The sequence below is a fragment of the Miniopterus natalensis genome, chromosome 12, assembly GCF_054644295.1.
Source record: "Miniopterus natalensis isolate mMinNat1 chromosome 12, mMinNat1.hap1, whole genome shotgun sequence".
NCBI lineage: Eukaryota > Metazoa > Chordata > Mammalia > Chiroptera > Miniopteridae > Miniopterus > Miniopterus natalensis.
The window spans coordinates 68,850,795-68,864,792 of NC_142092.1; the positions used below are offsets into that span (position 1 = coordinate 68,850,795).

The window sequence follows — 13,998 nt, forward strand, 5'->3', positions numbered from 1 at the left end:
GACTGGTGGTACGTTTGTGGCTCTGAAATGCTTTGTTGGATTTTGGAGAGTCAGGGAAAAGCGAGGCCCAAGCCTAACACCAGGGAGGTCAGAAAGGAGATTAAAAGCTGATTTGCCTCTTCTGTCATGATTTCCAGATGACCAAAGGCTAGGACTGTGCAGAGCACTAGAGAGCAGGGGCCGTCTCCTCCCCAGTTTGGTATTTGCAGGAATGTAGCTTTTAAGAGCTGGTGAGTTTTCCCGCTCAGCAGTCAACAAGTGTCCCCAACAGGCCTCGTGCATGGGTCCCAGTGCGAGGCTTTTTCTCCTGGAGCTGAGGCCAGCTCCCCAGTCTGCGTTCAAGGGAGCAGGTATGGTGACTGTAGGGCAGATACCACCAAGCCTCATCTTAATCCCCTCTGGTCACTCATCTCTTAAGATCATCTAAGAAATGAAATCTGTTGATTAGATCTTCACCTCTACACTCTGGGTGGTTTTTGAAAGTCCTGACCATTGGGGATTTCCAGAGGCTGTCAGAAGCCAATGAGAGAGGACTGGAAGGCTGGATGAGGCCCATTAGACGGCACGTACACTTGGGAGGAAGTTTTTGGTTTTTTATATTGAATGTTTTGCTTTAATCCAGATTGAGGTCAGGCAAGTTTCCTTTTTCAGTGGGACTGAGGTTTCAATCTGGATTCAGAGCCCACCCATTGCCCAGCTGCCATTTAAGCACTCACTTGTCCCTCCCCTCCCAGGGCCAGGAGGTCACAGGGTGCCCAGGATTGAGACCAGTGGCATGGCTTCTGGGCTTCACTCTCCCGTCTAGATGCAGGGAGGGCCATAGCACTGTTTCCTAAACCTGCCATTGAAGAAAGAAGGGCTTTGTCCCAGTAGACCTCGCTGTGTCTGGCCCACAGCATTGTCAGTGGGATGACTTTGTTCTTGGAGACCACCGTTCACATTTGTCAATGTAGAGTAAGAGGGACCCTCAGAGCAGTGGAACCCGCTTACTGTTCTAGAGGGCCTACGTGGCCAGCTGCCTGTGGGTTAAAAATGAGAACATTTGTGCCCTGCTGGTGGGGCTTAGTGGTCGAGCATTGACCCATGAACCAAGAGGTCACAAGTTCAATTCCCAGTCAGGGTACATGCCCAGGTTGCGGGCTCGATCCCCAGTGGGGGGAGTGCAGGAGGCAGCCAATCAATGTTTCTATCTCTCTATCCCTCTCCCTGTCGCTCTAAAATCAATTTAAAAAATTTTTTTAAAAAGAGAACATTTGCAAAATGTGCTTTAAACTTACCCCACTCTATTAGCAGTATTTATGGTGGTGGAAAGCCTGACCAAGGTATTAAAACAATAGGTGATTAGGTGTCAAGAATTGGCTCTCAGGTGATTCAGATTAACACCAGCGGCTCTGGGTCCTTTAGAGACCAGGCGAGACAGCACCCAGGAACAGGCCTGGCACAGAGTCCTGGAGGCTGCACTGTTTGTCCAGTGCTCTTGGTCCTGGGTTTTCTTCTTTCAAAGACTGAGAACACCAGGTGGTCAGTGATCAGACAATATCAGAAAATTCTAGAGCATGGACTCCTTACCCTCTTTTTGGCCTCCCCCAAATCCTGAACTTGCAAGTCAGCAAGAGTAGGGGAGCACTTTGGGGTGGGCACCTGATCAGAGGCCACTCTTGATTGCTCCTCTCACTCGAGCCGGCCTTGTTTGCCGGGACCAGTGGATGGCCAGGGAGGGGCGTTAGGGACGGTTGTCTCTGGCATGTGCACTGCTGCCCCACCCTGGGAAGACCCTGAGCACACCCTGCACCCAGAACCCAGTGCTGTCTTTCAGGGTGTAGACACACAGACCGTGTCGATTGAGATTGAGAGGCCCTCACTCTCACAATGGTTCACTGTTAAGAATCTGGTAGCATTTATGTCCTGCTTCCCCATTTGTAGACAGCCTTCAACTTCCTTTAGGGCTTGTAGGAAGATTGGTAAGGCCACAGAATGAGTGTAGTTTGGGGGAATAACGCCCAGGGACGCACTGCTGAAACCCGTGTGTCATTTGCAGAAGGAGCCTCGGGTGTGCAGAATCATGGGTCAGCTTTAGGGCTCGGGGCCTGCTGCACTGGCACTCAGAGCAGTGACAGGCCGCTGGGACTGGAACTGCAGGGAATGGGATCTTGGAAGGACCCCTCACACTAGGGAAGGCTTTACAAGTTTTCTGCTGGTTTGGACTGACCAGGAAGGCCCAAGGCCTGCAGTCCCAGCAGTCACGGGTCAGCTAAGCAAGTAGTGGTCAAAGGCATAGGGGCCCTGGCATGTGGAATCACACCCAGCAGGCCAGCCGGAGCCTTCTTTGCCTGCCCTCGAGGTGGAAACCTGGCCTCCTGAGGTTTCTGTTCCCCTGTCCCATGAAGGCCATTCCCTTGCCTGCATCTCCAGGGAGGCACATTTTCAAGTACGGGTCTCTTTTGTTCCGCTCTCTCCCACCAGGACCTTTCTTTGAAGGCCACTGCTGCATGCGTGCAGGCCTCATGCTCACACGCATCACTGCCGTTCTGTTTGAGTATCTCCATATCCAAACCACACGGTCCATGCATCTTTTTTTACTGCACTTAACTAGATTTCTCTCTCCTTATGAAAAAGGACTTCATTTATTTATTTATTTTATTATTTTTATTTTTATTTTTTTGCAGAAGTATACTTAATTCCATTAGCTTAAATTTTTGCAAGCATTTCTAGTCTCTTACAATGCGCGGTCTCTGCAAGGTAAGGCCTCAGGTACCCCGGCCCTTTCCCTTTCACACCTGAGGTCCCACCCGCCACGGCAGTGCCACCACCTGGCTCCCAGAGGTCAGTGGCTTCCCCCAGGGTGTTCTGCCCATCAGCTGCCTCCCTACCAGGCACCATTCTTTCCACACACTGGCCCTTCTCACCCCTGCCCCGCCCAGCCTCCCCCCTGCCATGTGGCTTGGAATCCCTCTCCCTGCTCCACCTTGAGTTCAAAATGCAGCTGCCCCGTCCCCTGGCAGATGGCGCTGAGCCCTGAGGGAGAGGCCTGCTCCTTCCTCGGTGCAGCCTGGGACCCTGCCTGAGCCAGAGGATGTGTTTTGTTTATCCACGGTCCCCAAACGTCTCCCAGGCTTATGGTGACATGGCCCCAGCCCCCAGCCCCCAGCCCTCTCCCTGCTTCCACCGACCACGACCAGGATGGGGGCGGGGGAGGTGCACAGGTCTGGGGGTCTCCAGGAGCAGGGAAGGAGAAACTGTTCCAAGCCGGAGCCGGAGCCCGCAAGCTCACTGTCTTCTCTACCTCCCCCAGGATCCACGCAGATTCTCACCCCACAGAAACTGCTGGACACGCTGAAGAAACTGAATAAAACAGATGAAGAAATAAGCACTTAAAATAAGCCACCCCTCCAAAGAGCGAGCCCCCGGCCCCCAGCGCTCTGCAGCCCCGCCGCTCACCCTCTCGGTTACTTTGCGGACCCTCCGTCCCGCCCGCCCTCCCCGCTCTGCACGCGCGGCTGGCGCTGTGGCCGCAGTGTCTCGTGTCTAACGATGCCCTCTTCTCGTTTGAAACAAAAGAAAATAATGCATTGTGTTTTTTAAAAAGACTGCCTTCCCTGTGTACCCCGGAGGGGAAGTTCATGGAAGTGGCCCGCTGCTGGAGAACTCTGCGACGGTTCAGAATGAAGGACCCCTCTCCCCGTTAGTTAGGAGTCCGTGACCTTGTACATGACCTGGCGCAGCACGTGCAGACTGCTTGACTGTGGGAAGGTAGATGCTTGGGTGCTCTTCAAGACCTGTCTTGGGTTGTTTCTGTTCTCGCTGGGACTCAGGTGTCTGCTCCCGGAGTATTTCGAGCTGAGGCTGTGTGTCCCCTTGGCTCCAGTTCCCGCCCGCGGCGCCCGCTCTCATCCAGACAGGCCGGCAGCGAAGGCCGGGCGGCTCGGGAGCTGGGAGCTGGGAGCTGGGCCCGACCTCTTTGCTTTGCCGGTGGCACGTACCCCGTGCTGTGGCCAGGATGTCCACACGAAGTCAGGCTGATGCCAGCTGGCGTTCAGCTTGTCGCAGCACCCTCCCTGGCACGTCCACAGCATCGTGACCCTGAGGGAAGCTGCTCTGTGGTCTAAGTCACGGTACCCAGACAAGTGAGGAGCAGGCCACCCCTGGGGACCTCCGTCTCTTGGAGACTTGGTCAGGCCTGATCCTTTTGACCAGAGATCCTCTCTTGGCGGGGTCAGCCTGGGTGGAGCTCAGGGTCAGGGATGGACTAGAGCAGTGGGTTCTGCAGGCTGCTGGTCAGGGGGCCCTTTCCTGTAGAGAGGGTCTGTCCCCTAAGATGTCCATCGGCCGGAAGAAGAGCCCATTGGATTTATACAGATCTTTTCCCACTCAGACTATCCTCAGTAGAAGATACTTCCTAATAGTTTATTTTTTGTAGTGCGGGGTCATACGTTGTGCTTGTGAGAGAAAATGATCATTTTATTCTCTGTATAAAAACCTAGCTGTATAAACTTAGCTCTAATGCAAAAATTAAAGAAGCAAGTGCAGGCAGGATGCCTCGGCATCCTCCAGACTCAGCAGTTCCCGTTCTCGGGAGTGAGCACACCGTTCTGCTGCTTTGTTGTGAAACATAATGACAGTGGAAGTCACAAAAATGTCCCCTGTCCAGCCCCCACCACCCTTTTACTCCCGCAGACCGCGTGTATATTACTGTCTCGTGATGTCGTTGCAAACGTGGTGTGTGCTCGCTGAACGCGCTCCTCGCCCGCCGGTGGCTGCATCGTGCTGTTCTCTCCTCCAGGCTTGGGAACCTCTCCCCCCTTGGCACTCCGATTAGTTTTCAGGTCTCTCTCCCCTCTCCCCTAAGATATCTTATTTCCTTAGGACAGAACTGTAGGTACTTGCATTGGTTGGTTTTTCACCATTGCTGCTTTTTATCCCCTCCCCGTGACCGCCAATGCTCATGCTTCAGGACCTTGTTTGTCGAACATGTTGGTTTCCCTTTCTCTGTTATTTATATAAAAATAATTTATCAAAAGGATATTTTAAAAATCTAGTCTGTCTTGAGACTTGTTTACCTTGAAATGATCAGAATCTCAGTGTTTGAAAGTATTGAAGCACAAACATGTATCATCTCCGTACTGTTCTGTACTGAAGCACTCGAGTCTAATAAACAAATCAGCACCCATTTGCCGTGTCCAAGGTGACTCTGGGCTGGTCTTTCTGTGGGAAGTGCAGGGAGAAAGCTTCTGCAATGTTCTGTGGCAGAGTCCAGCCACCCCCGGCCATGGCTTGGAGTCTTCTGGATCCAGGTCTCTGTTCCTTGCATTAAGGTCTGTAGCTGTCACACATTTGAGGACAATCCACGAAGCTTGTCTTCAGTTCCCGGCCGGGGCACATGCCCAGGTTGCAGGCTCGATCCCCAGTCGGGGACGTGCAGGAGGCAGCTGATCAATGATGACTCTCATCATTGATGTTTCTCTCTCTCTTCCTCTCTCTGAAATCAATAAAGATATGTTTTTTAAAAAAGCAGCAATGAGATGGTGTCACTGGGGAAGATGATGAACTGTGGACCCAGAATAGGGAGCTTTGGAGAGACTCCAGACAAACTCCAGAAAGGGGTATCCTTCAACCTGCAGCATCCCCTTCCCCACCCTCACCCTGGAAGGCTGGCCGGGAAGTCCAGCTGGTTCCTCTTGCCGTGTGACTGCAGCAGCATCTGTAAACCTGGCCCTGAGCCCCGGAGCCACCGCGGTGCTAACTCAGGAGGGAGTACGGGTCCCAGAGCTGATACCTTCCGTGGACCTTGGAGGTGGCCACTCACCAGTGCCGGCCTTGCCAGAAAGAGGGCAGGTCCCCTTTAAGCCCTGTCTCGCTCCCTCGGTTGGTTGCTATGTATGAGACCGACTTCCTTAGCAACCACTCAGCCTTTTGAAGGAGTCCTGGAGTAGTGGGGGCCACCAGCCATGGCTCCCAAAAAGAAGGCAAACAAGGGGGCCAAGGAGCCCGACGGCAAGAAAAAAGGTGGCAAGAAGGACCCGACCATGGCCTTGGACAAGGCCTTAGCCGAGGAGATCCGGGAGTTCTACCACGTCCAGATCCGGGACCTGGAGGACAGGGTGGCGCGGTGGGTGGCCCACGAGGCCGGTCCTGCTGGGTCAGAAGCTCCGCCCAGAGCTGGCCACTGGGGCTCAGCTGGGGATGGGTGGGGAGGGGGTGTCTCTAACTCTCCCAAGACAGGTTCACTTGCCCATTTTTCTTATTTTTAAACTAAGTTTCCTCCCGATTATGATGCATTACTTCAGTCTCTGGGTGACCTTTAAAAGACAAACCCTTTTGGTGATGAGTAGGCAGCGGTCCCACATGTTGCAGATACAGCTAATGTTGCGCCGGACAGGTCCTGTGCTGGTGCTCAGTGTCCTTGGAACAGTGCCACAAGAGAGGCTCTGGCGTCATCCCCATTGTATAGGTGGAGGGACCGAGTCTCAGGGAGGGGAAGTCACCTCCAGGAGGAAGAAGTGCCAGAATGGGAGCTCTGGCCCCGACTTCCCAACGCCAGGCTGCTTTCTTGCTCCACAAAGCAGGTCATTCAGCTCTGCCCCCTGCAGGGCTCTGCATGCAGTAGCCATTCAAAAGATGTTGGTTGGGTAACTTCTGATGTAAAACATCTTTCCAAATAACTTCTACCAATTATTCCACTGGAAACCAATAAATCAATTATATATATTTTTTCTTTATTGTTGAAAGTATTACAGATGTCCCCTTTGACCCCTCCACCCCACCGTAGATTTCACCACACTACTGTTTGTGTCCCTGGGTTATGATATATGCACATAAGTTCTTTGGTTACTCTCTCCCACCCACCCCTGCCTTCTGAGATTCGTCAAGCTGTTCCATTCTTCTGTCTCTCGATCTATTTTGTCTGTCAGTTTATTTTGTTCATGAGATTCCACATATGAGTGAGACCATGTGATACTTGTCTTTCTCTGCCTGGCTTATTTCACTCAGCATACTCTCCAGGCCCCTCCATGCTGTCCCAAAGGGTAAGAGACCCTCCTCTTCACAGCTGCGTAATATTCACAGTGTGAATGTCCCACGGCTTTTTATCCATCATCTACTGATGGGCACCTGGGCTGTTTCCAGATCTTTTCTGCTGTAAAAAGCGCTGCTATGAACATTGGGGTGCATAAGTTCTTTCTGATCGGTGTTTCAGGATTCTTAGGCTATATCCTAGAAGTGGGATCACTGGGTCAAATAGCAGTTCCATTTTTTATTTTCTGAAGTAACTCCACAGTTTTCCACAGTGGCTGCACCAGTCTGCATGCCCACCAGCAGGGTACTAGGGTTCCCTTTTCTCCACATCCCGGCCAGCACATGTCGTTTGTTGAGTTATAGATGGCGGCCACTCTGACAGGTGTGAGGTGATACCTCGTTGTAGTTTTAATTTGCATCTCTCTGATGATTAGTGACTTTGAGCATTTTTTCATTTCTCTTGGCAATCTGTATGTCCACTTTGGAGGTGTCTATTTAGGTCCTTTACCCATTTTTTAATTGGATTGTCTTCCTTTTGTTAAATTTTATGATACATTTAAAAATTCATAAGCTTCAAGCTGAGATACTGGATTGAATGTATTTGGGGAAAATGCATTTGGGAGACAGTTATTGGGTGCTTACTATTGGCCAAGCCCCTCTTCCAGGCCCTGACAATATAGTGGTGAAGGAGGTCAGGGGTCTGCCAAGAGAAGACAGATACATCAGGTCTTGACTGCCCAGTGGGACAAGGGCCCACAACTGAAGGGCACCAAAGAGAGGGTCACAAGTATGGTTCAGGGCCAAGAAGGTTCCACTGAGGAAGCAACACTCAATGGATGAAGGTAAGGAAGATAGCAGGTGCAAAGGCTGGGGAGTGCAAGGTGCAGAAGTGCTAGGGCGGGCACAGAACTGACTGTGGCAATCTGTGGTTCAGCCTCAACTTTGGGGTCAGGTTGACTTGAGTTCAAGTTCTGGTTTTGCCACTTACTAGGAGTTTCATCCCTCTGAGCCTCCGTTTCCTCATCTGTAAAATGGGTGTTATCATCATAGTACCCACTTCCTTATAGGCTGTTGTGAGAATTCAACAAATACACACTGAGTACCTACTATGTACCAGACATTGTCCTAGGTGTTGGGGACACAGCTGTGAACACAAGAGACAAAGGTTCTGCCCTCATGGAACTTACATTCTAACGATGTGAATGTGAAGCTCTGAGCAGACACTGGCTGCGGTTCTGAGTGCAGGTCAGAGAGATGAGACTGGATTATGACCATGAGGAACCTCAGATGCCCCTCCATGGGAGGGTCTTGAGGAGCATGCGCAGTTGCAGAGGCCTGGCTTGTCCAGACCCCTGGAACTCTGCCCCGCCCTTGCCTCAGGTACCAGCACAAGTGGGATGAGCTGGCCGTACAGGAGAAGCTGTTCCACCAGGAGTTTGAGCAGCTGGCCAACAACAAAAAGGAGATCGTGGCCTTTCTCAAACGCACGCTCAACCAGCGGGTGGATGAGATCACCGACCTCAACGAGCAGCTCCAGAGCCTGCAGCTGGCCAAGGAGATGGAGAAGGACGCCTTTGAGGCACAGCTGGCCCAGGTGCGCCATGAGTTCCAGGAGACCAAGGACCAGCTCACCACGGAGAACATCATCATTGGTGAGGAGGGCTAGGAGCACATGCCATAGGGCAGGGAATCCAAGACTCTGGCTCTTTGGGCTCAAGTCCTAGCTCTACCACTCTCTGGCCTTGGGCAAGCACTTCTCTCTGACCCCTTTTTCCCATCTGGGAAATGGAGATAGTACGTCTACCTCGAACAATAGCTACGTGCTGCTTCCCACACATTATCTTCCAGAATTGTCCCAGCAACCCTATGAGGCAGGAAATATTCTCCCCCATTTGTAGGTAAGGGAGCACCTTAAGGTGAAGTGTCTTGGCCAAGGTCACCCAGATGGTGAGGGTTGTTTTGAGGCTTAATGACAGCTTGAGTGCCTGGCCCAGAGAAGGTGTTCATATGGAGTAGCTGTTGTCACCATTGCTTTTATGAGAGGGGAGTGGAGGAGTGTCAAGGAAGGCTTCTCAGAGGAGGTGGAACCTGAACGAGTCTTGATTAGTGGAGGGGAAGAGAGAGCTTTCCAGACTAAAGCACTAAAGGTGAGCAGGACTGAGTACAGGCGCAGGGGTCTGGCCCTGCTGGACCAGGAACCACAGGGCAGGCAAGAGGAAGTGGGGAGGGAGGGGCATCGCTCCAGGCCCTTGCTGCGCCCTGGACCTGCCCTCCCCATCAGCCCCTCACTGGGCCTGTGCCCTGCGGCGGGGCAGGGGGGAAGCTGGCAGCCCTGGAGGAGTTCCGGCTGCAGAAAGAGGAGCTCATGGAGAAGTTCACATCGCTGGAGGACCAGCTGCGGAAGCAGGAGAAAGAATACAAGGACTACGTGTACAACCTGGAGAAGAAGTCGGTGCTGGACAAGGACAGGTAGGCAAGCCGGGTGCTGGGGCCTTCATCAGCGGGGCAAGGCACAGCCCAGTCCTCAGACCTGTTTGCCTCGGCTTCTAACTGGGGGCACTGCACTAGCTCAGACTCCCCACCCTGCACCCCAAATCCCAGCTGGTCTATGGAGGGTGCGAGAAAATGACCAAGCGCCACAGCTCCAGTCCTCACACTGCCATTGGAAAATCCCTGAACTTCCTTTCGCCACATTTTGTAACTCGCCATGCTTATGTCCTAGGTAACACACTGACTTAGTTCATAGTTCCAAAGGTACTAAGGGTCTCCAGTGAGCCTCCTGCCCATGGCCTGCCCCTCCTGGAGGGACGAGCAGAGGTGGCCCTAGGTGCGCTGGGGACCCCCCCATGGGAAGGGGTTGCTGAGACCTGTGCCCACCCACCCTGGCTAGAGTGAAGAAGGAGATCATTCAGCGTGTCAACACGGTGGCCACTGACTTCCGCAAGGTGGCCACGAGCCAGATGTGGGACACAACGAAGCGGGCCATCCTGGAGAACAACACTGTGACCCTGCAGCTGTCCAAGGTGTCCCAGCACGGCATACAGCTGCTACGCGAGAATGACCAGCTCAGAGGCACCCAGGACAGCCTGGGCAAGCAGCTGGAGCTGCTCAAGAACGACAAGAAGGCCATGGCCAAGCACAGCAGAGGCCACCGGAAGGTGTGCCTGCCAGGCCCTCACAGGGCGTTCAGCACCTGACGCAGGAGGGAACCCTAGGGGCCCTGCCCTGAGGGCAAACAGCCTGGCAGGAGTGGACCTGGCCTGGAGCCAAGTCAGGAGGGAGGCAGCTGTGAGGGGACGGGCCCTCCAGGGTGCTGGCCCCAGCTCGTTTTTCTTGGTTTAAAGCCCCCATAACTTGAAGTAGAACCCACTCCCAGAGAGCTGGGGCCTCTGCCCAGCTGCCAGCCAGAGATGTGACCTCTCTGTACAATGGGGTGAGCCCTGGCAGAGTCTAGACTGGGGGAGTGGGGCTGGCTGAGGGCCCACGGTGGGTCCAGGGCATGGCCACCTGCTCGCACCCGCAGCTCATCCTCATGCTGACTGAGAAGTGCCACCAGCAGCAGCAGAGCAGAGCGGAGGCTGAACAGCTGCGCCTCCTGCTGAGCCAACTGGAGCAGAACATCCTGCAGCTGCAGAAAGACAAGGACGCGCTGAGGTGTGGCCCACAGAGGGGTGAGCAGTGGGAGCAGGCAGGGGCCCATCTCCTTATGGCCACATGTCACAGGCCAGGGACTTCCCCTCTCTAGAGGGGCCTCGAGGCTTCCTGTTAAACAGGCTGAGGCCTGGGGCTGGATGAGGGTCCCTGTGGGCTAAACAGCAATGGCAGGGCCCACGGCCCTGGAACTGGGAGGTGGCTGACTCTGGTCCCGGGGCCAGGAGCCAGAGAGACCAGCTGAACCTGAGGCTGGAGCATCAGCAGGCAGAGTCACAGCGGCTACAGCAGGAGCTAACCGAAGAGCAGAAGGTTCGGGCAAGCCTGGTGACAACCCTGGCCCAGGCCACCACCTTCCTAGAGGACATTCTGCAGGTGAACAAAAAGTAGATGAAAGTGAGGGGTGAGGGGAGTGGGCCAAGGACAGAAACTGCTCGGAGACAACTGGGCCACGTGGAGGAGGCCAAGACACGGCCAGACGCCCCCGCTCTCCCGAGAGACTCCTGGCAAGCCTGTCCTCTTCTGATTCTGAAATTCAAAGGTCCCTTCAAGGTCTTAAGGGAACTGGATGGAGTCCTCTGAAGCCCTGGAAGGCTTTGGGCCTCAGTCTTCCCTTCCCACCACAGCCAGGGAATACTTTTCAAAAACAGGCACTGGGTTGGTTCCCCAAGGGGGGTGTGGGACCACCATGGGCCTGACCCCCGCGGGCCGCCCCACCCCGCCGACAGATGCCCCTGGAGGAAGAGGACGACAGCGTTTACGTAGTGTTCCAGCTGCAGCGCAAGGAGATGCTGCAGCAGCTGCTGGCCATGCTCAGCTCGGCCTTGGTCCTACGTCCCCAGACGGTTGCGCCTCCCCGCTGGGAGATCCAGCCCCGTGTCTCCAAGGAGAGGTGAGTGACCTTTTGTGACCTCAGAAGCAGCTATGGGACTTGTCTAAAGGCTGTCCTCAGTGACCCTAGGCCAGAATTTGGGCTCCCCACAGCCTCCTCACTTATGAAATGGAGGTGATGACACCAGGCCCCTCCCCGCAGCCAGTTCAGCACCCAGCCGTCCAAGACTGGGTCTCTGCTGCAACAGCTGTCCAGCATCATGCCCTACCAGCTGGGAGGCCTGGGCCTGGTGCCTCGACCGGCCAACATCCCACCCAACCCTGAGGACCTCAGGCTGCTCTCACATGCCAGCCGTATGAGAACATTCCATGCACACAGCAGCTCTGAGGTGAGAGTGCCTGGGACCCAATGACAATAAGACAGCCAGCCCGGGGTGCTGATCATGGCTTAGCCACACTGCAGCTGTGTGGGCTTGGGGATGTGGCTGGACCTCTCTAAGCCTCCATTTCCCCATCTGTGAAATGGGCTGAAGAAAGATGTGGCAAGTCCTCAGTGGGCTAAGGAATGCCCACACAGCCCCTGGGAGGGGGCCTTGCTGGGGCCCCTACTCCCCAGGTAGGAGAAGGGTAGGAACCCTGAGGAGGCCTCAGCTTTCAAGTAGACATTTTTAATCTTACAGATCGACAGCCCTGGTTTTCCAAAAAAGGTCAAGAAGTTTAGTCTTCCTGAAGTTTCCCTACTTTCCAAGTAAGACACAGAGAGTAGACCAACCCCTATTCCAAAAATGGACCTCTCCGGCCACAGTCCCCCTTTAATCCATTGGAAGCCTGGAGCAGCCCAGAAAAGTTATATAAAAAGTGGATACCACAGGTTGGAGTGGCACGTCTGTGGATGTGGCTGGTGTGTGGGCATGGCAGGCGGGCAGGTAGCCGTGTCCACTGGTGTCAGGTGCCTGACAAGGACCGCTGGATTCGTTCACGGATGTGATCCAGGAGCAGGTCTGTGGCGCGCTCCAGCAATGGAGGCAGCAGCTCCTGCTCCGAAGGGGAGAAGCAGCCCAGAACGTGCGCCTGCACTGCATCAGGGTGCGCCGGGCGCCCAATGCCCACCCGCAGCCGTGGCATTGCCTGTTGAGGAGCAGAGAGGCCCAGGCAGCTTTGATGAGGAGTGCCCACAACTCACTGGGCCATGCCAAACCACCCGACCCAGAGCAGAATGGAGGGGCGGACTCACATTGGAGTTGAGGCAGATAATGCAGGAACGAACTCCATTGTGGCCCCTTCAAGGGATACAGGAGGGGCAGTCAGTGCTTCCCTGGTTCAGCACCCTTCCCCCCTCCCAGCCCAGGCGGGGGTCGGCGCCCCTACCCCACTCCAGTTGGGAGGCCAACATCCCTATCCCATGTAGACTGGCTCAGGGCCTCACCTGGCGCTGCCCCCCAGCTTCAGAGCCAGTTTTCCCAGGGGCTTGTCCAGCTCGTCATGCACCAGGTAGACCTCCTCAGCAGTCAGCCCCAACAGCTCCGCTAGGCGCAGGGAAACGGTGGCTCAGGTTACCGCTGACCTGCCCAAGGGCGTTTTCCCGACTCACAGCTCCCATAAAGAGGAGCCGCAATGAGCCCCACTTCACATATAAAGAAACGGAGGCTCCCACAATAGCCGAGGCCACAGGGCAAATGGAGATGAACCCGTCTGCCACAGCCCAGAACCCCCTCTGGCCCATATGCCCTCCGGCCTGCCCACCCCTGGTGCCCACAACTCACCGGCCCGGGCCACGCTGCGCCCGTTGGCATTCATGAGCCGCCGCGGCCGAAGCAGGATCAGCTGGGCATCCCCGAGCGAGGCCAGGGCGAGGTCGGCGACGCAGCGCCGGTCGCGGGCCCAGCTCTCCGCCACACCCAGCCGCTGCGCCAGCTGCCCCAGCACCGCCAAGCCCACGCTGTGCCGCGTGCCGGGCAACCCGGGGTTCCCCAGGCCGGCCACCTGCGGGCGGCACCAGGGAAACTGAGGCCCGACGCTTCTCGCCGCTCTCTCTCACAACGCGCCCCCGCCCCGAACCCAAAGCAGGAGAGTACCGGAGAGAAGGGGCGCGACGAGGCGGCCCAGAAACCCTGGCGGCTCCGGAAGGCTTTGTGGAAGCTGGCGCCGGGAAGTTGGGAGCCCGTCGCATATCGGACCCACTTCCAGATTAAACAAGGAATTCGGGGGGCTTGGCCCGGGAGACAGTGGCAAACCTGGAGTTAGGCCCCGGGAGCCCCCACGTCGCTCCCCTCACTCCACTCACCAGCCACCGCTTCCCCGGGGGTCGGGGCTCCAAAACGCACAGGCTCATGGCCGGGCTCAGCCACCGCCCCGCGCGACTGAAGCTGGGCCGCGGCATGCTGCTCCCACTCAGGGCCCCGACCCCGCCCGTGACGTCAGCCACTCCTCGGCCAATCGTGGTCGTCACCTGCCGCCAGCGCCCAATCCGGAGCGGGCCGCGGGCCGCCATGCTTCTGAGGGGCG

At 55.5% G+C, this 13,998-nt stretch overlaps 3 protein-coding genes across 4 annotated transcripts in view; 2 read left to right on the forward strand and 1 right to left on the reverse strand.

Moving 5' to 3' along the window:
- STXBP1 (syntaxin binding protein 1) overlaps positions 1-5,181 on the forward strand; it is a 48,029-nt gene extending 42,848 nt beyond the window's left edge. Inside the window, exon 19 of one of the 2 annotated variants that reach the window (XM_087822933.1) lies at positions 3,293-5,181. In XM_087822933.1, the coding sequence (XP_087679059.1) occupies positions 3,293-3,375 (83 nt within the window). In that variant the 3' untranslated portion in view covers positions 3,376-5,181. The remainder of the gene's footprint in view (positions 1-3,292) is intronic. The other variant, XM_087822935.1, reaches the window with a different exon arrangement.
- A 92-nt stretch (positions 5,182-5,273) lies between these two features.
- Positions 5,274-12,245, forward strand: CFAP157 (cilia and flagella associated protein 157). Its single transcript, XM_087822936.1, has 9 exons — positions 5,274-6,106; positions 8,392-8,663; positions 9,327-9,480; positions 9,902-10,169; positions 10,535-10,665; positions 10,887-11,037; positions 11,391-11,540; positions 11,682-11,890; positions 12,182-12,245. Exons 1-9 carry the CDS (start codon positions 5,946-5,948, stop codon positions 12,243-12,245), a joined length of 1,560 nt encoding a protein of 519 aa, XP_087679062.1. The 5' UTR covers positions 5,274-5,945.
- A 114-nt stretch (positions 12,246-12,359) lies between these two features.
- On the reverse strand, positions 12,360-13,984 carry PTRH1 (peptidyl-tRNA hydrolase 1 homolog). Its single transcript, XM_087822565.1, has 6 exons — positions 13,778-13,984; positions 13,569-13,673; positions 13,257-13,524; positions 12,920-13,019; positions 12,728-12,773; positions 12,360-12,621 (listed from the first exon to the last, which is right to left on the reverse strand). The coding sequence occupies exons 1-6, from the start codon at positions 13,982-13,984 to the stop codon at positions 12,439-12,441; spliced, it is 909 nt and encodes a 302-aa protein (XP_087678691.1). The 3' UTR covers positions 12,360-12,438.
- Positions 13,985-13,998: the final 14 nt, after the last annotated feature.

What these genes read in the sequence shown, in the direction of transcription:
- CFAP157 (XM_087822936.1), top strand. Translation starts at nt 5,946, where the DNA reads ATGGCTCCCAAAAAGAAGGCAAACAAGGGGGCCAAGGAGCCCGACGGC. An exon ending in CACGGAGAACATCATCATTG is followed by an intron (nt 8,664 to 9,326) that starts GTGAGGAGGGCT and finishes GCGGCGGGGCAG; the next exon opens with GGGGGAAGCTGGCAGCCCTG. An exon ending in GCTGGGAGATCCAGCCCCGT is followed by an intron (nt 11,541 to 11,681) that starts GTCTCCAAGGAG and finishes TGATGACACCAG; the next exon opens with GCCCCTCCCCGCAGCCAGTT.
- PTRH1 (XM_087822565.1), bottom strand. Translation starts at nt 13,984, where the DNA reads ATGGCGGCCCGCGGCCCGCTCCGGATTGGGCGCTGGCGGCAGGTGACG. An exon ending in CGTCGCGCCCCTTCTCTCCG is followed by an intron (nt 13,525 to 13,568) that starts GTACTCTCCTGC and finishes GCGTTGTGAGAG; the next exon opens with AGAGCGGCGAGAAGCGTCGG. An exon ending in GCGCAGCGTGGCCCGGGCCG is followed by an intron (nt 13,020 to 13,256) that starts GTGAGTTGTGGG and finishes CCCTGCGCCTAG; the next exon opens with CGGAGCTGTTGGGGCTGACT.